General features: G+C 46.9%; 1 protein-coding gene across 4 annotated transcripts in view; it reads right to left on the reverse strand.

Moving 5' to 3' along the window:
- RASSF5 (Ras association domain family member 5) overlaps positions 1-23,572 on the reverse strand; it is a 269,843-nt gene that overhangs the window by 21,239 nt on the left and 225,032 nt on the right. For all 4 annotated transcript variants that reach the window (XM_073670687.1, XM_073670686.1, XM_073670689.1 and 1 more), the window contains 2 exons: positions 3,830-3,934; positions 1,174-1,468 (listed from right to left, as the gene is read on the reverse strand). In XM_073670687.1, the coding sequence (XP_073526788.1) occupies positions 1,174-1,468; positions 3,830-3,934 (400 nt within the window). The remainder of the gene's footprint in view (positions 1-1,173; positions 1,469-3,829; positions 3,935-23,572) is intronic.

Raw genomic sequence — 23,572 nt, forward strand, 5'->3', positions numbered from 1 at the left:
TCCCCTACATTCGGAACTTTCAAGCGGAACTTGAAAACCCATCTCTTCAGAACAGCCTACAGCCTGCATTTGAACCCGCTGCCACCTCACCATTACCAGAGCTGCCGCCTCACCAACACCGGAGCTGCTGAAACCCCTGAACCTACTGTCTCCTTCCCCCTTACCCTGTAGAATGTAAGGCCGCAAGGGTAGGGTCCTCTCCCCTATGTACCTGTCTGCCACTATTAGTTTGTTCATTGTAATTTCTATTTGTATGTAACCCCTCCTCATGTACAGCACCATGGAATCAATAGTGCGCTAAAAAATAATAGTAATATGCAAACATAAGAACACTAGAAGATGCAGTAAAGTCAACCTTGTATTTATGAATATAATGGATCAATGTTCAGTCAAGTTCATATATTCAGACATTGACTGCACTATTGATATTTCAGCTGCCTCGGGGTTGAAATTAAATAATGATGATGAGATCAAAAGACATTTTATAAAGATAAAAAAATGCATTGTCTGTGTATAATATTACGCTTTGCTCATATCTGCAATCTTTTTTCTGCCATGGGCCATTTGGATATTTATGCCATCCTTCGGGGGCCGTACAAATTGTGCGCTAACCCTGCCCACAAAGTACGTCCTGACGCTGGCACTGGTGTCAGGACATAATCTTTCATTGCACGCACCTCAGAGTTCAGTAGTGAGCATTGTGTGCTCATGCTCACAGAGCAAGAAATTAATGGGCTGGTGGCCAGCAAAATACAGCTGCCGGCCCAAACACTGCGGTCTCCGGTAATCTGCCCCAAGGCCGGATATAAGGTCATGGAGATGGCCCACAGGTCTGAGGTTCCCCACCCCTCCTGTAGAGCTACAGCAAATTCTGTATCAGGACAGTGTGAAATTCCAAAATGCATTGTGTTTGACTTGAAATGCATCTCCTTGAAACCAACCACCATGTTGATTGATCACTGGCTCAGGCTCCTAGAAGTATTCACTGACCATGAAATCCAATACAGATAAATATAGTATTACATGGTGACCATTCAAATGAATGACCAACCATGTAAAACATGGAGGGATTGGGTGCACCAGGGCAGGAGTTGCTTTCACTGCCCCCTTGTATAAAAGGGAGCTCCTGAGCCCCATTATTTGTGGTATGAGATAAGTAATGATTCAACTCACCTTGCCCATCCTTTTGCATTTGCTTGAAGAGTGCAAATCTGAGAGGATCGTCCACTACCTGGAACTTCTGTAGAAGACCCCTGATGACTTCACTGGCTGTTGTCAAACTGCTAATGTGAAGTTGTTTCACAGCATCCAGAGGTAGGTAGAAGGAAGTCTTTTTTTCTGCTGGACTGTTTGATGACATAGGTGTCATGGTGATAATGGATGGAGATTCAAGTTTGTCCATTACAGTAACCGGACGTTGAAGCTTCAGATGTACCTTTATGAATCCAGTGTAAGTGCCATCTTCTGTCTGACCGAGCAAGAAAATGCAACAAGGGTTATCACTTAGGGAGCCCAGAACCAGAAAATTATTTTTATAGATAACATCAAGTTAAACATAATAGACAAGAGGTTATGGCATTGCAGACTGGTACAGAAGAAATGAAGGCCACCAAAAAAGGCTCATAAAAGAGGACATTATTATGTTACAAAAGGAGCTCTGGGAAGAGAAACGGAAAATCTAAAGCTATTGACATCAGCAAGAAAAACCAATAGTACACACATCTAGGGGTCGTCCAGACTTGGAACAAAAGTCTGGGTTCACTCTTTGTGACTGCAGACTGCTGAATCGTGATTTCCCGTTATTGCTGGTGCAAGCCAGCAGTCACATGAACGTATGTATACGATTTGCATACTTTCAGGCACGCACCAACTAGACCAGTGTTCCCCAACTCCAGTCCTCAAGGCCCACCAACAGGTCATGTTTTCAGGATTTCCTTAGTATTGCAAAGCTGATGGAATTATCACCTGAACAATATTAAGGAAATCCTGAAAACATGTCCTGTGGGTGGGCCTTGAGGACTGGAGGTGGGGAACAGTGAACTAGACAAGTTCGGCTTCTCTCAATTCTTTTCTATGGAGAGAAGCTGAACATGTCTAGTAAGCAAGTGACCGCGAATATGTACATCGCAAACTTTCACTTAAGTGACGCTCACTTGCAATAACGCACGCTGTAGTGATTCAGTAGTCTGTGTTTTGCAATCACATAGAGTGACTGAAGACTTTTGTACCAAGCCTGGGCAACCCCCTTTAATGGGAAAATTCTTGGTAAAACTGACATGGAAAATGTCTTAAGATAGTAGTCAACAGTGGAATTAACTGTAGCAACCAATGTCAGACTGCTGCTTCCAAGTCTATTAAGATCATGAAGTGACTTCTTAGCACTTAAATTGGCCAATTCATGTCTACCCAGCAGCCAACGACAAGGTGATAATGATACCTCTGCTGGGTTGAATAGCCTACAATTATATGTGTAGGTAGGATCTTGCTCTGATTAAAACTACCATTATGAATGGAGTACTCGGTCACAGAGTCTATGTATAAATATGAAAGACTGACCTTCACTTCCAAACACAAAACAGGTGTGAACAAGTGCAAGCTAAGAGTAGCCACCTCCATATATAACTAACAAAGCTGCAGTCTGTAGCGCTATAGCATGCCAGCATGATATACATTGTATGTGAAACTGGAATTACATTACTGCTCTAGAAAATAGATTAAAATAAAGGTACTTGGCACATAAATTGGCCAATTCATGTGTGCCCAGCAGCCAACGACAATGTGATCCTCTTTGCTGGAAACCTAACCTAATATGACACCTCTCCTGGGCTGAATAGCGTACAGTTATATGGGTAGGTCAGACTTTTGATATTTTTAAGATCATAAAGTGCATTATTAGAGAGAAATATGCTCATAGTTTTACTTGACATAGTACAGCTTGGAAGGGTTCAGACTGAGAAGAAAGTAATACATTGAGTGGAATTTAATACCAGGAATGGTGATCAAAATTTGGGTTAATATTTTAGAAAAAAAGTGGGTGATCTAATAACTATGTATGAATGTATCAAAATTGAAAAGAGAGATCTGGTAATAAACTATTTATACCGAGGTATGCAACTAGAATAAGGGGACATCCACTACTTCTTTAGGAAAGAAAGTTTCTACATCAGCATAGACAGTGATTCTTTACTGTAAGAGCAGTGACACAATGAAACTCTCTGCCAGAGGAAGGTGTCATTGTTAATTTATGAAAGGAGGCCTGAAAAGAAATTATTCCAATTTGGAGTCAGTTGAGAATTTTTCCCCCACAAGATGAAGAAAATGTCTTTTTCCTCATGATTGTTTTATCTTTTCTTTGAATAACAAAAATACAAGCAAATAGATGAATTACATGGACTTATGTCGGTTTTCAACCATCCTCTGTTTCCATATACTAATGTGGTGCGTAATATTTGATGGTATGGGAAGAGCGGCGTTGAAGGCTGCATCAGTATTGTGGACAGTTGGGTTGATGGTTGAGTCTTTACAGCCCCAGTTCCAACACGTCCTGGCCATTATCATGTCCTATAAACTACAGCTAGCATTTGTGGTTGGACAACAATTATGCTGAACATCTACAAGTCAATGATCATTTTCTGACCATTTCTCTGACCTGTGTGATATTGATCCCATCATTATCTGTATGAAGGGGTATTAGTTTTTCATATTATTGCCAAATGTTTAATATTAAAAGCTTATTCTAGCAAACTTCCGATTAGAGTAGATCACATTTAAACTTTGTATTCATTGATGTCTTTAATGACCATTGGTATTTTACTGTAAAGCAACTTACCATCTTCATAATTAAGCCATTCTGAATCATCATATTAAAGGTTTCTATTCTCTGCCTTAACTCTTGGATACTGGGCTTTTTTTCTTCTTTTGGTTCATCTTGAACCTGCAAGGTATCAAAAAAATCATTAGTTTCCCATTGTTGTATGATCTTTAATGTCAAAAACAGTAATTAAACACATTAGTGAGGTTCGCATGCTATTATTTTGCATATAACTGTACATGAGAAATGCCTGATACTGGGAGTAGGCTGCATTTTAGGGGGTCTTAAAGTGAATAAAATAATGAAAACTAAAGTGCAACCGTTTTAACTAAGGGTTACCATTAGCATTTGTAAAAAGAAAACATTTTGTCCTCATCAAAGGTATCCATAGCCTTTAAGTTTTTATCTAAATGGTCCAATATTCTGCGCCGATCATCTGCATGATGTATCTCCCAGCACTGGCACAGAGCGGCCACGTGGGAATCAGACGTCTTTGCCACTACGCAGCCCATTGGAAGACATTTCCTATGACTTGTGCTCCATCTTTGGTAAAATCATTTGATCAAAGCGATGCTGTATTTATACTATTCTCTAATAATCTGCATTTTGTACAATATTTCCCACCAGCATTAGTGGATATTACGTATATTTAAGATATTGAGACTGCATTTTAAGTGGAAATGACCTCATACCGTTCTGTAGTCTCTCATGAATCAGTTCCAATGAAAAGCAGAAGCAATTTAACAACCGTGTTGCTGCACTTCCTGTGAGCAGACAGGATGAACAGCCGGAACCGCAGCCCCCAACAACCATCAAAATAAAGTAAGCAACGCACAAGGATAGCAAAGCCACCAAAGTGAATATGATCTAATTATGACAAATAGATAACTAATAATTTGTCACTATTACTAGCTAGATACCAGCCTATGTTTCTGCATAGAATCACACAGTTCTTACATAGTGAGTGCTAAAAGGGATCATACGTTTGGGGACAAATTTTATACATAAATACTTTATTTGGGGTTAAAAATCATTTTTGCAATTGGGTTTCATTGCAAACTTTGCACCATATTTCTTTTACAGGCTCTCTGTTTCCCTGCACATTCCACTTTGATGTGGTCTGAGGTCATAAATCAGCTGAGAGGAGATCATAAATAGACAGCTAAAAGAGCTACAAGCTCTACCATTAGAATGAGCTCACTGACGAATTCTCAGTTAACTCATTCTCTAGCCAGCATTAGATAGTTTAACTCAAAGGCTGTAGAAAGCAAATGGCGCAAGATTCTTAATGACTCCAGTTGCAAAAATTATATTTAGTTCCAAATACAGTACATGTATTTAAGTAATATAAGGACATGGTTTGATGAGTTTGATATAAAGGAACTCAAGAAGTTGCACACAGATCTTTGGACACTGCTAAGGCCACTGAAACTCATCCCTGTTGCTTCCTGTAGACGATGTAAGACTTTCTTATTAATTGTCTGTGCCCCTCCTTGCAGCAGGTTGGAGTGTACACAGTCTCTGACGTGCATTCTGCCTTTTCCTGTGCTGTAGGCCTGCTTCCAGCACCACGATCAACTGCATCCACATCTCATGCACATGACAAAGGGGTATATGCGAGTGATGTAAGCTTAGTCTAACCCCCTTTTTCCAAACCCCTCAACATTTTTAGCCCACTTTTATGAATATTCACACCTAGCACTGATGTTGGATTAAATTGGCCACAGCAGCCTTTTATTAACAATTAATAACAAACATTAACAAAATAACAACCTTCTAGAGGGGTGGTCCTCGAAGCCCCAAACCTATAAACAACAGGTCTCATGAGCCCACCTTGGCCCAGGTCATAACTTACTTCTAGCCACTCTGCACCAGCTCAGAGGCACTTATTAATTAACCTGGCCAATGAACATAACCATTAACCACGGGCCCTCAAATCCCTTCCCTGGGATTATTTAAACACCCGTCACCACTCAATTCCACCTAGGGGGGTCCAGAACCTTGTGAGGGCTCCCCCCTCCACCAATCCACCATCATCCAACTTTGAGGACCTACCCCCATGCCTTACGGCTGTGACATATATAACATAAACGTCCCTTTATCTGGCAAAAAACACAAAAGATTCCAGTGAAAAATCCTGTTACTACGTTCCCAACCATTAACAGTGATAATTAAAACAGGGAGGGTAGGTGGGAGATTCTAACTCTTGATAGTGGTGTGGCGCCCCTGAGGGTTCAGTCGCCACAGGGGTACTGCACCTCTGAACGAGGTGTGGTTTCTCCTCTCCAAGGTAAGGATGGAGTACCACACAGGACCCCAACCACACACTCAACACTACACCACTCCAGTTCTGAAGGGGGCCTAAGGCACCATAGTGCAGCCCTGGGCCTGAATGGAGGAGTTGGGGGGAACCAAAGTTAGGGGGAACCATGTAGTGAGTGAGGGTGGAGGAAGCACTTTATCTAAGCACTTAATAGAATCATATATAACTGGAGGCCATTTTAAGAACCGGGTCTTTGGTCGTGGGTCTTTGGGACGGCAAGTCAGCACAAAGCTGCAGCCGGCTGAGGGGTCCACGGTTCCCGGTCTCAGGCCTTGAGAAGGGGGATTGGGGCAGATTTATAAACGGCTCTGTCCCCGGTCTTAGTCCAACCAAAAAGGCCCAGGAGGGGAGCAGAGGAGATAGGCTCCACAGGCGAAAGGATCTCAGGGGGTGCGGACAGAGCGGAGTCGCCACCTGCATATCTTATTCTGGCCCAGCCAGAGAGACCATGCCGCAAGAGGGGGTACCGGTCCCCAATTATCTGACTTTGCACTTCACGTCTCTGTCGGAAAAGTCCGGAGGCTTATGTGGATCCCAGGGGATACGGACGGAGCGGAGTCGCCACCTGTATGCCTTAATCTGAGTTTATCCAGAGGGACCCGGCCTAACGCCACGTTCTCACCACCAGTCACCAATAAGGACACCCAGTCAGTCCGGGAACTACACGTTACAAACAAAGGACATCGCATTACCCGTACTGGACGCAGTGGGGGACACAAGGCGAGAGAAGTTCAACTAGAGAGGAACACACTAGAGCGGGGGTCCTGTCAAGTGCTCCTGAACTACCTGGAGTGTGCTGAACCCCACCCTGGCGGCCGCAGCTCGCCGTGTGACAGCAGAGAGGAGCTCTGAGCTGAGAAAACACTACCGTGAGTAAAGACTTGGATGACTTCAACTGCTGACTGTCTGTTCTTTCTTCCGCGGCCCTGTACCCACCAACGCTCTACTCTGCATCCCTCTCTAAGCTGCCCTGAGGCCCCGCTCCACCTGTGGGGAGCCGCACCAACGAAGCTGCCTAAAACACCGGCCTCAGAGGACTGTAGCAGCGCTGGTGATCCTCACCAGACACCACGGGTGGCGTCACGAACATTCTCCTATCCCATGCACCTTTTCCCCCATTCCCTTGCTTTTAAGAGTGACCCCAGGGTACGGGCCTGGGAGCCGGCCACCGCGACATCCCAAAAGCCAACAACAAGGCCAGGGCGCCGAGTCGTCCACCCCCCTTTATACCCTGGGCGTGTCAGTGGCTACCCAAGATGGTTGTCCACTAGCAAATGGCCAACCCTTATATACTATCCTCTGATCCCTCCTCCCTCAGACATGAACTATCCCCTCCTGCAACCTTTTAACCCCAATACTCCCATAAGAAGTACGTCTGCGTCTGAGCAAATGAAACATTGACAAATCCCCCAGCCCAGATGGCATTCAACCACGGATAATGAGGGAATTGAGCTCAGTAATTCACAGACCACTGTATCTCATTTTCTTAGACTCTCTGGTAACAGGGGTAGTGCCACAGGATTGGAGGATAGCCGATGTGGTACCGATATTTAAGAAGAGTAAGAAGGTGGATTCAGGTAACTACCGTCCGGTAAGTCTGACATCAGTAGTGTACAAAGTTTTTGAGGGCATCATAAGAGAAGACCTGCAGAGTTGTATTGCAGAGAATAATATAATAAATGATAATCAGCACAGATTCATGAAGAATAGGTCATGTTTAACCAACACGTTGGGGTTCTATGAGGAGGTAAGTGCAAATCTGGATGTTGGTAATGCAGCTGATGTGATTTATCTGGACTTTGCAAAGGCATTTGGTACTGTACCACATAACAGCCGTATACTGAAGCTACAGAAGCAAGGACTTGGGGGAACTATGTGCCGATGGGTAAGGAATTGGCTAATTGATAGGAAACAAAGAGTCGATATATATTGTACGTTCTCTAAATGGGATATAGTCAGCAGTGGGGTACCGCAGGGATCTGTGCTAGGACCGATTCTTTTTAACCTCTTTATTAATGACCTACTGGATGGAATTGAGAGTAAAGTGTCAGTTTTTCCTGATGACACCAAACTATGAAGGATATTAAAATCTGATCTTGACATTACAATATTGCAGAACAATCTGGATAAGATGACTGAATGGGTAAACACTTGGCAGATGAGGGTTAATGTAGATTAATGTAGAGTAATGCACCTAGGACGGAGTAATCCTATTGCTGCATACACAATAAATGGGAGTATACTCAGGACTACAAAGCAGGAGAAGGACTTGGGTATTGTGGTTACAAGTAAGCTGAGCATCAGTACTCAATGTCAAGCAGCAGCCGCAAAGCAAACAAGATTTTAGGATGCACAAAAAGAGAAATAAAATCCAGCGATCCCAATGTATTGTTACCCTTTTATAAATCACTGGTGAGGCCACATCTGGAATATGGGATCCAGTTTTGGCTCCACATTTTAAAAAGGATATTCAGAAGTTAGAGTCAGTTCAAAGGCGGGCAACTAGATTATTACAAGGGATGGAAGGTCTCTCATATGATGAGAGGTTGAAAAAGTTGAGCTTGTTTAGCTTAGAAAAACGACGTCTCAGAGGGGGTCTCATTTACATGTATAAATATATGTGTGGTCAAAGGACTAGCACATGACTTATTCCTTCCAAATACCATACTAAGGACCAGGAGGCACTCATTACGGGTGGAAGAAAGGCGATTCCGGCACCTAAACAGGAAAGGGTTCTTTACAGTCAGAGCAGTGGGACTGTGGAATTCCCTACCACAAGAGATAGTGATGGCAGACACTATAATAGCTTTCAAAAAAGGGCTGGATGATTTCCTCGATACACATAACATTGTAGGCTACAGTTAAATTAGACAAAATGTTACACCTATAGTAGTACATTTAGTACGGTAATAGTAATTATAACTGGTATTATAATTAGGTTTGTTCCAGGGTTCTAGGACTGATCACCTTTTCTCGGGGTCAAGAAGGAATTTTTCCCCATGATGCAAATTGACTGAATGTGTCTTGGGGTTTTTGCCTTCTGGATCAACAGATTTAGGCATAGGGATCTTAGTAATACCATTATGAGAATCACAAGAGTAATACAAAATATAAAACTAATTAAAAAAATTATAAACGGGTTCATTTTTAATTGTAGTAGTGCAGCAGTAATAAAAATGGTAATAATACATTTGTGAGGCCTAGCATAGTAAGTTAGTAAATTAGTGTATTGTTAGTGTAGGGAGTACAATTGGGGGAGAAAGGTTGAACTGGATGGACCTAGGTCTTTACGTTACTACTATGTTACTAACTACCCAGCTCCCTTTATTCTTGCCTTAACCCTATCATGTTGGCCTTCCTTTAAGGCCAGGGGTCCCGTACAACCTCTCTTGACAAAGGGGTATATGCAAGTCATGTGAGCTTAATCTAACCCCCCCCCCTTTTTTTCCAAACCCCCCAATGTTTTTATCCCATTTTTATTAATAATCACACCATGCACTGATGTTGGATTAAATTGGCCACCGCAGCCTTTTAGTAACAATTAATAACAAACATTAACAAAATAACAACCTTCTAGAGGGGTAGTCCTCAAAGCCCCAAACCTATAAACAACAGGTCTCATGAGCCCACCTTGGCCCAGGTCATAACTTACCCCTAGCCTCTATGCACCAGCTCAGAAGCACCTATTAATTAACCTGGCCAATGAACACAACCATTAACCACGGGCCCTCAAATCCCTTCCCCGGGATTATTTAAACACCCTTCACCACTCATCTAGGGGGTTCCAGAACCACTGATCCGCCATTATCCAACTCCACCAACTTCGAGGACCTCCGCCCATGCCACAAGCATAAATGTTTTGTAACCCTCAAATATTTATGTCCTTCCACACTCTGATCCCTTTTTCGATGCCTTCTTGTACCGCTAAACATCACATATTTATACCTATGGCGTTTAAATGAATTCCGTCACTCCTCCAGAATTCCCCTTCGCCTGATTCTAATTTCACATGATGGACCACCACTGCACCATTCCTTACCATAAAACGTGATACTGCCCTGTTTACTTTTATTCTCGCTTTATTAATGCCTTCTATTGCCCGAGCCACCCGCCAAACCTTCCAAGGAATGATATCGGACCACATTGATAAAACCTTGGGAAACATCAACCACAGCCTCAGCAAATCAAATTTAATGTCTTTTATCAGTTCCCTACAAGGTCTCCTACCTAAATCATTACCCCCCAGGTGAATTACCAAAACATCCGGGGTCCGGTTGAGCCGGACAAAACGATGAAACTCCGGAGGAATTGATTCCAAACCATACCCGTTTCCCAATCCACCGAAGAATACCATCTTCCCTTGCGAAGCCCATTCGGCGCCCCTCTGGGCGAAACCCATTTGGCACCCCTCCGGGCTCACCGCTACACGAAAAGCCGCCCAGAATGCAAATGAGTGTCCCATAATCCACACGAGCAACTGACTCCTATCTGTAAAACATAAAACATAGCTTTAACTTATAAAAACCCCACTCAACTAATAACTATGGTTTCATATGACTGCTCAAATCAAACCACATAAGACCTGAATCTCATTGATTCCCACCGCCCAATCCTCTTAACAACTTCATCACCTGGAGTCCTCCTGGCTGCCTCTGTAGCTGCCCCGATTCTAAATGAATGTCCACTATAATCCTTTGAAGGGACACCCCCCTAATTCCAGACAACGCGTAAAGACAGTTATGAACTGAAAGCGTGCTAAAAAGAAACCATCAGCGTGAACCAATAGTGGGGAATTAAATCCACTAGGCCCTATTCCAAACTCATTCGCACAACGAACTGGACAGAGCGCCTAACCTCTGACCTCAAAAAGCACCACTTTACATACCTTTTCTGATACATCTGTTTTTGACGAATGGATAACCACCTCGACTGTCACCATATAAATCCACATCTTCCTTCAAAAGACCTCCTTTTTTAAATCTCAAAGGGCTATCCAACTCACCTAACAAAGTGCACCAATACAGGCTAACGAGAAAGCTACAGTAGCTTAAACAAGTCTATTTCCCATTGAGATGAACAGATGGACACTAGCTGCGTGCCTATGAGTAATAATAAATCATAAGAAACCAAACGTCTCCTGTCCACCACTTTCCAGCCCTTTCTCCAACCTTTTAACGCTTGAAGTACCAGAAAAGATTTAGTTTCATCCTGAAGCACCCGCCCTTTAAAACCAAAGGCTAGACCAGCTATAAAGCTATTCATCTTCGGGACTGACCATCCTGTTTCTCAACAATGACAAACTAACAACAATAATAAGCAATCCTCCTCGACACCACTACCTAGCGATGCCTTCCAATCCTCCCAATTCTTCCAAGCTCAGTCATAATGTGCCCATGTCCTGTCCGCCAAGGACAACAAAATCAGGCTCTTTACTGCACGAAAGGGGGGGGTTCCACAAATCTGCCAGGCATACTAGGCCCGTTGCTCTTGCCTGTGGTACCAACCTCTGAAATCGATCCCACTGCAAATGACAAATAGCATCAGCGATTGGATTTTTAACTCCACTCCTAAAATCTGCCACTACCCCACATGTTCAGTGACAAACCCAGCAATACCAGCCATTGCAAAACCTTTACCACTGGAGACGACGCTGCTGATAATTTATCGCGACCACCACTCCTTCATGATCACACTGAAAATGGACTTTCTTGTTTCTAAAACTATCTCCCAATACTGACAACACAAAAACAATGAAATACATGAAGTAAGATAAGGTTTGATGTCAAACCCTGGTCAAACCAGACCTGAGGCCAACTGTCAGCCAACCAACTCCCTGAAAGTAAATACCGAAACTGCGTTGCACCGCTATATCAATGAGCAAGCCCAAATCCTCGACGTTCACCACCGGCTCAATCCAAATTGACTTGCTGTTGTAAGACTCCAGAAAAACCGCCCAAACCCCTAAATCCTCCCATAATTCTTTCTTGAGCCTGACTAAAGGGTAAGGAGACTTTATGCCAGCTGTCGCCAATGACAATCGCCAACAGAAGGCTCTACCCATCGGCATGATTCGACACGCGAAATTCAATTTTCCAAGTAGGGATGGCAACTCTCTCAGAGTAACCTTCCGTAATTTACTAACTCTAGATACTTCAGTCAAAAGGTCTGCAACTTTTTCCCCAGGCAACCTATACTCCATTTCCATAATATCAATTTCAGTCCCCAAAAAACTCAGCGCCGTAACTGGCCCTACTGTCTTCTCCGCCACTAAAGGAACTCCGAACCTATTAGCCACACCTTCCATCGTGTGTAACAAGATGGAACAATCCAAATAGTAGATGCAAGAGTTCAAACCGGAAACCTCCTTAACTACCCATTCCAAAAATGTACTAAAAGCTTCAAAGTAAGCGCAAGAAAGTGAACAACCCATGGGGAGACTGTGATCAACGAAAAACCCCCATCCCCAAAAACAAACCAATATATGGATGCTATCGGGATGCACTGGTAATAACCGGAATGCTGCCTCTATATTGGTTTTCGCTAACAAGGCCCCTTTTCCGAAAAACTGCACCCACTCAACTGCCACATCAAACGAAGTGTAAATTACTGAGCATAACTCAGGATCAATCCCGTCATTCACCGAAGTGCCTTTTTGGAAAAGACAAAATTTATTCGGTTCTTTTTTAGGAACCATACCAAGTGGTGAAACCCTCAGATTACTCAGGGGAGCCGCAACAAAAGGTCCCGCCATCCTACCCATATCCACCTCCTTTGTCATCTTTTCAGAGACAACATCTGGAAATTGAATCACTGATTTCACATTCTTTGTGGATAACTTAATCTCAGAATCTACAAAAGGGATCTTAAAACCATCCCTAAACTCCTTTCTTAACAAAGGCCGCTGCTTTATCTGGGTACTTATTTAGAAAGTACTCCATCTCTGCCAGCCGCTCTGGCGTTGCCCCTTTTGTCAGAATCCCCGCCCCTCTCTGTCTATTATCCTTAAAACATTTCGTGCTGTGAGCTGAACATTCATGTTTAAATTTACATTTATTCCCAAATTTACAAGTCCCCTTGTTGAAAGAGGAAACACTGTTCTCTCTGCAATGCCACCGAGTGTCCTGACTGTCCTGAACCCCCCGGTACTCCCGAGAAATGACTAACTAACCTGGCCTGTTGTTATAGGAGCCGTGACCCTCAACCACAAAGCAATGTCCTTGTGGTCCCAGCAAATGCTGGACCGTATTGCCTTTCGTTGACGAAATTGTTCATCATATCTAAGCTAACCTTGACCCCAATACACCCTGTAAGCTTCCCCAATCGCATCCATGTAACAAAAAAGGCCTGAACAATTCTCAGGAGCCAGTTGGTGAAAGTTCTAGGAATCAAATGATACCTTCTCTTTTCATCATCTTCCTTTTTTGAGTCATCCTTCTTAACCCTGTCAAGGTTAAAGCGCTCCAGCTGCAGAACAGAAAAAATGTCAACATATTCCCCTTTCCAAATCTTTTCCCTTACGCCTTGTTGTAAATGAGCACCCAACGGCCCCTCAAAACAGACATATACCTCCCCCTTTGCTGCATCATCAAGCTGTACAGAATCTTCCTTACCTTTATCCTTATCCTCCCCAGCCGATTGGCCCGATAAAGATGACCCATCACCCGTCGCAGTGGATGTTGAAAGACCTGTACCTAAGCCAAACGATCTCGGACTCGGTGCCCCTCCACTAACCCCCGCAGCTTCCAAAGCAATACCTGGATCCTTAACTATGCTGCGGTTGGAGATGTTCCACCCTGAGTACCCCCAGACCCCAACAATATAGCTAACTCCCTTAAACCATGCAAAAATAAACCCATGCCTCCGCTAACCCCCCCCCCCCAGAAATAACATCCTGACCTCTAATTTCAGTGGCAGCTAACAAAGGCATAAAAGGAAAGATTTGTGACGTCTCACCTAGCTGCCTGGGTGCTGTGTTCCCAGCAGCTGGAAATGCCTTCCTTGATCCAGTCCACGTGCAAACTGCTCCTCAGACCCAACACAGAGCCTTCACCACCTGGGAAGGGATTAGATGTGGCAGTAACCATCTGGCCACTGGATTGCTGTGGGGCCATGTCTGTAAACTGTGCAGAAGATGCTGAACTGCTAGGGGCGGGACCAGCTGACTGTTGCCCGTGTAATAATGGCCTGTCAGAAATGCTGTCTGCAGGGCCAGCCGATTGCTGCCCATAGGATTCATATCTCCCAGCCGTCGCCTCCGCTACCAAACCAGGTCCATCTTGGTGCTGATGTGGCGCCCCTGAGGGTTCAGTCATCACAGAGGTACTGCACCTCACCCAGAGGTGTGGCATCTCCTTCTCTCAGGTAAGGATGGAGTGCTGCCCAGGACCCCAACACCCGCATTCAACACTACACTACTCCAGGCCGGCTGGAAGGGCATTATGCACTTCTTTTGCTGCCCCGTCCCTGGCTGGAGTGGGGGGAACCAAAAGTGAGGGGGAACCAGTAGTGGGTGTGGGTGGAGGGCGCAGAACAGGGGAGCACTTGAATAGGAGGTATATATAAAGGGGAGCCATCTTAGTCAGGGGGAGTTCAGTAAGAGAGTAAGAGGAGGAGAAGTGAAAGGAGCAGGGGCTCTGCAGGAGCTCTGCTCGGGAGGCAGGCTCGGCCTGTCATGCCCAGGACTGAGAGAGGAGTGGGAGCTAGGGAGGAAGGCTCCAGTAACAGAAGGGATCCCAGGGGGTACGGTGAGTGCAGGACGGCACCCATACGCCCGAATCTGCCAGGTGTCAGAGGGATCAGGCCGCAAGAAGGGAACCGGTCCCTGGACTAGCCGAGTTACTTCAAGTCTCGCCTGGAAAACCGGAGGCTTCTGCACTTTCAGGGTACAGTTGCCACATTCGCACCTAAGCCGCCGAAAAGGGCACCAGACCAGGTCTGGGAACTTCAAGTTGCCCAGAGGAATCTCAAGGTACCCGATCGGGACTTTGTGTGGCGAGGCGCAGGGCAGGAGGGAGAAAACCCAGCGCGGGAAGTCGGCTAAGAAAGGAACATACAAAGAGGGGTCCCGTTAAGTGCTCTTGAGATATGTGAGAGAGTGCTGAACCCCTGCCTGGTAAACGCAGCGCGACATGGGAGACAGTCACCTGTATAGTGCCACCTGAAGAACCTAAAGAACTGTGAGTAAACTCGGATGACTGCACCCCACGGTTTCTGTCAGTTATTTCCACCACGTTATCGCTCCTGCACCACAACGCCCAGGATCACCATCTGCACCTACACTGCCCTGGAGCTGTGCTCTGCCTGTGGAGAGCAGCACCAACCCAGCTGCCCTAACATCCGCTCCAGAGGTCTGCAGCAGCGCCGGTACCCATTACCGGGAACCACAGGTGGCATCACGAGACAAAACTGTTATCCATCCAGTAACAAAACCCCTTTTACAGAGTGACCCCAGGGTACGGGCCCGGGAGCCGACCGCCGTGACATCCCAAGAAGGTAAAGGCCCGGGTACCGAGTCCCCTATATCCCCCCTGGGCGAGTCATACTCTTCCTGGCGTCACGAACAGGATTTCGTGCCCGTTATCACTGGGTATTGTGCGCCTAGAGACTGTTTTTCTTTACTGAATGTGGCGCCCGCCCCAGAAGAACAGGCGCCATTATGTGCGTACGTAAAGGTAACAAGGAATCACCTCCCATCGTGGGCCGAGTCCCAGAATGGCGCCAAAAGCCAGGCCCGCCCCAAGCAACAGTGACCATGTATGTAGATGTGTCTATCAAAGTGGGGGGGCCACCCCTAGGAGTGACCGACAACAGGCTGCCATGGAACCGCCCCCGAAAGGGGAGAGGAGGAGGAGAGAAGAAGTGGAGACAGGGTGTGGTCTTAACCAGTCTAGACAAACCGCACCCGGCAGCCAGCATGGATGGAAGCCAGGACCTAGCCTCCGCCCCTGGCCTGCAGCAATAAGCGACCCCCCTCACCCTGGAGGGAGCGATATCTAAGCTGTCCCCAGAGGATGCCGAATTCCTCCAGGCCAAAGTGCAGGAGCTCAGCCAGCAAGTGGAGAAGGCCCAGCAAGCAGCAGTTGCCAGGTGGAAAGAGGAGCTGCTGGCGAAGATCGCAGCCCGGCGGCAGCCAGCGCTGCATGTCACCAGCGGCACCCCAGCCCCGGCGGAGCCTGATGAGTGCCAGGAGGCCGCGTGCAGCACAGGAGCAGGTAGGAAAAGTTCCCCTGTCCCGGGCGCTAAAAGTGCCGACCTGCTCCTGGGCCTCCTGCAGAACCCTCTGTCCCCGGGCGCATATGCCCTAGAGCAGCTTCTGAGCCCGGAACCTCTACCTCCGGGCGCCGACTCCGCGGACCTGCTGCTCGGCTCCCTCCCAGAACAGCCAGCCCCGGCACCCGAGTGGGTGTACGGAGCCCCCTCTTTTGACTGGTCCGCCAAATATGAGGACCAGCAACAGCTCCCTCTAGTCCCTGCACCAGCGCCCCCGGCTGCCCGCTAAGAAGGAGAAGAATTTAGGTGGGACAATCGGGGGGGGGACCTGATGGGGTTCAAGCAGGAGACCCAGGCCCAAGCTCTTCAGAGGGAGGAATTCTGCAAGCAAGAACTCCTGCAGCTGGCGAAGGAACGGCGCACCCGGCGGGTGCGCTGGGAGCAAATGGAGGCCCGGAACGAGGCCGCCAAAGCTCAAGTCCGCCAGTCAGAATCCGTCCGGCCCAGTCCCCATGCGGAGGGACTAGTAGTGAAATTTGATCTGGAAGCCGGATGGGGCTTTATCCGGGATCTGCAATTTGATTGGGACATTTTTGTTAATCGGCGGGATGTCGAGCCCCACCTGGAACAGGGCCATCCCAACCGAAACCTTTACTCCGGTGACCATGTCACTTATACCAGGCACCACGGGGAACGCGGGTGGTATGCCCTCCAAGTGCATCGTGTGGTCGAGGAGGAAGAGGACATGCCCCTGCAGCCTGAGGCTGATGACCCAGCTCGGTCAGTCGGAAAAAAACAGAAGTACCCCCCCAGGCGGGGACACCACTACTAAGTACAGTAAGTGGGACTGGACATTGTAAAATGGTTACCCGTAAGGATACAGTAGGAAAATTTGTTTATGTGTGTGAACTTAAAATTAATGTGTGCATTTAGTTACCCGTGAGGGTATAAAGAACTTGCAGGCTGAGGACTGTGAGCAGCCGAGAACTGTCCATTGTAAATAGTTGCACTTATTAAAGTGCCCCCTATTGGTTTTATATTAAGAGACCACTGAACAAAAACCCGATTGGCGTGGCCGAAGACGTGGTCCAACACCTGGATCACTTATGCCCTGTAGCCATGCCCAGGGCCTACGTTAAGGGTTTTCAGAGGGGTCCCTCATGCTACTCATGTTGCACCTTCACCAGTGAGATGGACACCTGGTTATGGTACTCACTGTAACTTTAAGAAGAATGTCTTATATGAAAAATAATGTTTTATATATTTGAAGAAAGTTTTATAATGTTTTTGATAAAAGTAACCAAGAAAAAGTGCCTTCCATAAAGGGAAGAAAGTGTTTGTTTATAATCTTATATGTAAATGCATCTAAAAATTGCATGTTGGTAATATACCGTGTTTTTACTCTGTTCCAGCCCGCGGACGTACTGTGTTTTACCAAGGGGGTATGTGGCGCCCCTGTGGGTTCAGTCGCCACAGAGGTACTGCACCTCACCCAGAGGTGTGGCATCTCCTTCTCTCAGGTAAGGATGGAGTGCTGCCTGGGACCCCAACACCCGCATTCAACACTACACTACTCCAGGCTGGCTGGAAGGGTATTATGCACTTCTTTTGCTGCCCTGTCCCTGGCTGGAGTGGGGGGAACCAAAAGTGAGGGGGAATCAATAGTGGGTGTGGGTGGAGGATGAAGAACAGGGGAGCACTTGAATAGGAGGTGTATATAAAGGGGAGCCATCTTAGACAGGGGGAGTTCAGTAAGAGAGTAAGAGGAGGAGAAGTGAAAGGAGCAGGGGCTCTGCAGGAGCTCTGCTCGGGAGGCAGGCTCGGCCTGTCATGCCCAGGACTGAGAGAGGAGTGGGAGCTAGGGAGGAAGGCTCCAGTAACAGAAGGGATCCCAGGGGGTACGGTGAGTCCAGGACGGCACCCATACGCCCGAATCTGCCAGGTGTCAGAGGGATCAGGCCGCAAGAAGGGAATCGGTCCCTGGACTAGCCGAGTTACTTCAAGTCTCGCCTTGAAAACCGGAGGCTTCTGCACCTTCAGGGTGCAGTTGCCACATTCGCACCTAAGCCGCCAAAAAGGGCACCAAACCAGGTCCGGGAACTTCAAGTTGCCCAGAGGGATCTCAAGGTACCAGATCGGGACTTTGTGTGGCGAAACGCAGGGCAGGGTGGAGAAGACCCAGCGCGGGAAGTCGGCTAAGAAAGGAACATACAAAGAGGGGTCCCGTTAAGTGCTCTTGAGATATGTGAGAGAGTGCTGAACCCCTGCCTGGTAAACGCAGCGCGACGTGGGAGACGGTCACCTGTATAGTGCCACCTGAAGAACCTAAAGAACTGTGAGTAAACTCGGATGACTGCACCCCACGGTTTCTCTCAGTTATTTCTACCATGTTATCGCTCCTGCACCACAACGCCCAGCATCACCATCTGCACCTAGACTGCCCTGGAGCTGTGCTCTGCCTGTGGAGAGCCGCACCAACCCAGCTGCCCTAACATCCGCTCCAGAGGTCTGCAGCAGCGCCGGTACCCATTACCGGGAACCACAGATGGCATCACGAGACAAAACTGTTATCCATCCAGTAACAAAACCCCTTTTAAAGAGTGACCCCAGGGTACGGGCCCGGGAGCCGACCGCCGTGACATCCCAAGAAGGTAAAGGCCCGGGTACCGAGTCCCCTATATCCACCCTGGGTGAGTCACTGACCACGGGTGAGTATCCCTTGCGCTTAAACGGCCGACATTGCCGAGTTGTGGGTGGAGTCAGCCGCCAGCTGCTCATCGCAGCCGCCGCGCTGAGGGGCCTCTTGCCTTCGTGTGCCAAGTGGGTCCCGATCCGGTTGGGAAGCCCGCCGTTCCAGCTCCTGAGACCTCACGAGAAGATGACAGGAGGGAAGGTCAACTCCTCCCCCTGTTGTAGGCCTGACCATTTGGGAGGATTCCTCCCAGATCAAGAGCAACGAGCCATAGGCATCCGGCCTGTGATTCGATCTAGAGGGTCACCTGAGAGGCTCCTGATGCGGCGCCAGACCTTGGGGGTGACCTCTGGACTCAAGCACGCCTCAGGCCTAGTCCTCCTCGGCCGGCGTCCTACCTGACGCGGTTGGGATATACCGACCGCAGCACCCTGCAGCAGGCTCTGAACAGAAGACTGTAGCCATTGATCTCCATGGGTTTCAGTATGCGTTTCTAAGCTGCCATAAGGAATCAACAGCCTCCATAACTGATATTCTAGGTCTTGCTAGTGGCTACCCAAAATGGTTGCCCACTAACATATGGTCGACCCTGATATACTATCCCCTCCTACCTCTGACCTCTCCTCCCCCAGACCTGAACTTTCCCTTCCTGCAACCTTTTAACCCCAATACTCCCTTAATACCCAGCTCCCTTTATTCCCGCCTTAACCCCATCATTTCAACCTTCCTTTAAAGCCAGGGGCCCCGTATGACCTCTCTTGACAAAGGGGTATATGTAAGTCATGGGAGCTTAGTCTAACCCCCCTTTTTCAAAACCCCTCAACATTTTTTATCCCATTGTTATGAATAATCTATACTATGGTGGGGCAGAGAGACAATGGTTCCCTGTCCCAACATTTATACTAAAACACCCAGGCTGTATAAGCAGTATTATTACTGCGTGGGGCCCTAAAGGGATCATTATTATCAATTAGGTATGATGGATGGGGTTTTTGTGTAAAAGTGGGCAAGAGGTAGAGAGAGGTATGCTGTTAAATCGTGGAGTCAAAAATGTCTGTAGATACAATGACAACGGCTGAAATGTGCATTACGAAAGGCAGATGTTAATATGGTTGTGTGTTTTCTGTATTTCTCTCCAATGTATGAGTAAGACTATGTTCCCACAATGTGTATTTGGTGAGGTTTTGATGTTGCAGATTTTCTACAGAATTTCTACACCTATTAGGTAAATTAGATATTTTTTGTTGCATTTTTCACGTTTTTAATGCTGCAGTTTTTGTCTTTTTAGTATGTCATATTTTTAATAAAGCGCTTTGTTTTCGATACTTTCTGGTATTTGGCGTTAATAAAACCTTATTGATATAGTCATGTACGGATTACATTTGTTTTTAGTGCATTTCCACAGCCGAAACGCACTAAAAACACATATGCATTTTTTACCTGCGGATTTTCTGCATCTATCACAATTCTATGGGGAAAATCTGCACGCCAAAAAATTGGCCTAACTGGAAGAGAAATTGACATGTTGCAAATTTCAAAAGCACACCACAGCTCAGTTTATGGCACGCTGTGTAAAAATTAAAGAACAGTGGGCACAGGATTTTAATAAATCCCATCCACTTTGCTGGAACTGGAAGACACTGCGGTTTTGGCGCAGTGAAAATACGCAGCACCAAAAACTCATCAGGGGAACTTAAGCTAAGTCCTCCAGCACTTTATCATATATGCAGCAGCACTTTACATTGTATTGATGCTGTAAATCAGAAGTTGTTGTGAATGAACATTCCTCACATCTTGTTGTTACTTGGGCCATTTGTGCGTATGAATTTCAAGGAATTCACTTATATTTTTCAATTGATGCCAGTGTCCCATCCCCTGATGATTGCCGCACCTGCGGCGAAACATTGTGGGGGACTTGTGCTATTATTTGAGTTGTCCTATTCTGCTACATAAGTGATGATACCCCGGGGTATCATCAAATGAAAAATATAGATGAATACCTTGAAACTAATAAATTATATGTATTGTAATGTATTTTAAACACAATTATTAATAAAAATTAAATTTTATGACTTGTTAGTGAGGGATTTTAATGTGGGGTTCAGCCCTTTTGGATAATTTATAATATATTCCTCTAAAGCCATTTCTTTCCCCTTGTTCTGATTTGGTATTTACCCTTCATGAGATGTTTCTTGTGTGGCACCTTGGTGATGAGACACCTTCTTATAGGTCATCATTTTGAACCACCTGATATTATTTTTCAATAAGTGGCAGGATTGCCTTCTAATTACTGATAGACTTCAGCTGGTGTCATGACTTTCCATGGCTTTTTGCTCCTCTCTTTCTTCATGTGATCAATACTTTTTCACTGTGTGATATCTCATTATTATACACAGCTTAATGTATGGACATCTATGGTTTTATTTCTTTGCATGTGTGGATTGGATCAGTTGTTACCGACATCTGGTGAGAATTTCATGTCAATAGCACCTTTAGAAATATATTTACTTAGAAAATTGGTGAGGTGTTCAATACTTATTTCATTGTATGTATATATACTGTATATACTGTTTATCTATTATAATATAGCTCTGTCTATAACTTAATTTTTTGGAGTAAATAGGATTCTAGGCTTTCGAGGTTGGGCTTCACATAGCAGACCTTTGATGACCTCATCATTAAAAGCACCTATGGTGGGTACTGATTGCCTAGGGACGTGGCACAACTCCGATAAATCACGGGGACATGGTATTGGGGCAGGGAAAGGTAAGTAACAGCTTGTGACAGATTAGAACAATTAGTGTTTTTTGTAACAACTGAAGACCCCTTGTTTTGTTTCTCCCAAACATATTTGACTATTGACATATTTGCCCCATTCAAGTTAATGGCTGTGTTGTACACACATCTGAATCACATTTTTGGGGAATTCAGATAGAAACTCTGTGGCAGAGCAGGGAGACACGATCTCTCAGCACTGCCACCAGGGGCGGCAGGCCACGCAGCTGCTATGGGGCACGTAAGCCGTGGAGGCTTGATGCCAGCATCGGGCCCGCACATCATCGCAAGTTCAACTATATTGGCATCCCAGATGCTGATGTAGCGCCCCGAGGGTTCGGCCGCTACAGAGGTATTGCATCTCAACCAGATGTGCGATATCTCACTTCCAGGTAAGGATGGAGTGTGGATCAGGACCCCGACACCTGCATGCATTACACCACATTTCCGGGGGGGCAGGGCGACCGATATGCTCCAAGTAGAGCACGACAGTCCCTGTCCCTGGCTGGAGTGGGGGGAGGGAACACCGAGGAAGGGGGGACCCTGTAGTGCATAGGAGGGAGGGGGCAGTTCCTGGGTGCATTGAGAAGGAGGTATAAAAGTGGGCACCATCTTAGTTCAAGGGAGTCCAGACAGAGAAGAAGAGAGAGCAGGAGGTGGGAGCAGAGGCTCTGTATGGGCTCTGCTCCGCAAGGAAGGCCTGAGAGGGAGGCCGGGGCCTGGAGGAAGGAGAAGGAAGGAAGAGGAGCAGGGGAGGCTCCGGGAACAAGGAACGAAGGGACCCCAGGGGTGTGGACCGGCGAGTCGCCACCGCACACCCGAATCTACCTGCGTAGGGGGGTCAGGCCAAAGGGGGAGACCGGTCCCCGAAACTAGTGGAGGCGGGGAACTACCCTCAGCTAGAAACCGGAGGCTGTGACATTTTATGTGGTGCAGCCCCTCGCTACACCCGCTAGGAAGGCACCACATAGGGCCAGGGAAACGGCACCCACGTTGACCAGAGAAGGCCCGAGGCAGCCAGACAGACGCGAGGTCCCTGGCGGGGTACGACAGGCCAGAGAAAGGACACATAAAGGGGGTCCTGTGAAACGCTCCAAAGTTATCTGGGAGTAGGCCGAGCCCCTCACCTGGTGAACACAGTGCGACGCAGGACGTTATGACCAGCTGTAGTAACGTGGATAAAGAACTGTGAGTAAATACCCTGGACTGCATTACAGGACTCTGTGTCATTACTGCTGCTCCCGCGCGCCATCACCCCCAACATCCACGCCTGCTGCCCTGAGGCTATACTCCTCCCGTGGGGAGTTATACTATCCTCTGCTGCATTCCCAATACCAGCCTCAGCGGTCTGCCCTGCAGCGGCGGTGCACTCTGACCGCAATCCACGGGTGGCGTAGTCGGACATTTAAATATCACAAAACCACACAAATAGACTGCCATTTGGGCTGACCACCCTGAGCCACGGGACCGGGTCCCCGCCACGCAAGGGCTACAACCCCCAGCATCCACAACGGGTCCGGTTCCGGGTATCCCCACACACACACGGCCCAGGGGGCGCGTCACTGATACAGTTGAAAGCAATGATGAGAGAGGGACCATCAGCTGATGCTTCCTCCATCATCACTCTTCCTCGGCATCTGATGTGTCAACGCAGCGGGCATGACGATGTCACTGCTCTGAGATGTGCGGTGCTTTAGAAGAACGCTCGCTGCAGAGACCAGAGCAGCAGGCGAGCAAGGCGAACAAGGAGGAGAGGTGAGTA

Source organism: Phyllobates terribilis, unplaced genomic scaffold (assembly GCF_046119375.1).
Source record: "Phyllobates terribilis strain yellow unplaced genomic scaffold, ASM4611937v1 Scaffold_2__4_contigs__length_985480577, whole genome shotgun sequence".
In the NCBI taxonomy this organism is placed as follows: Eukaryota; Metazoa; Chordata; class Amphibia; order Anura; family Dendrobatidae; genus Phyllobates; species Phyllobates terribilis.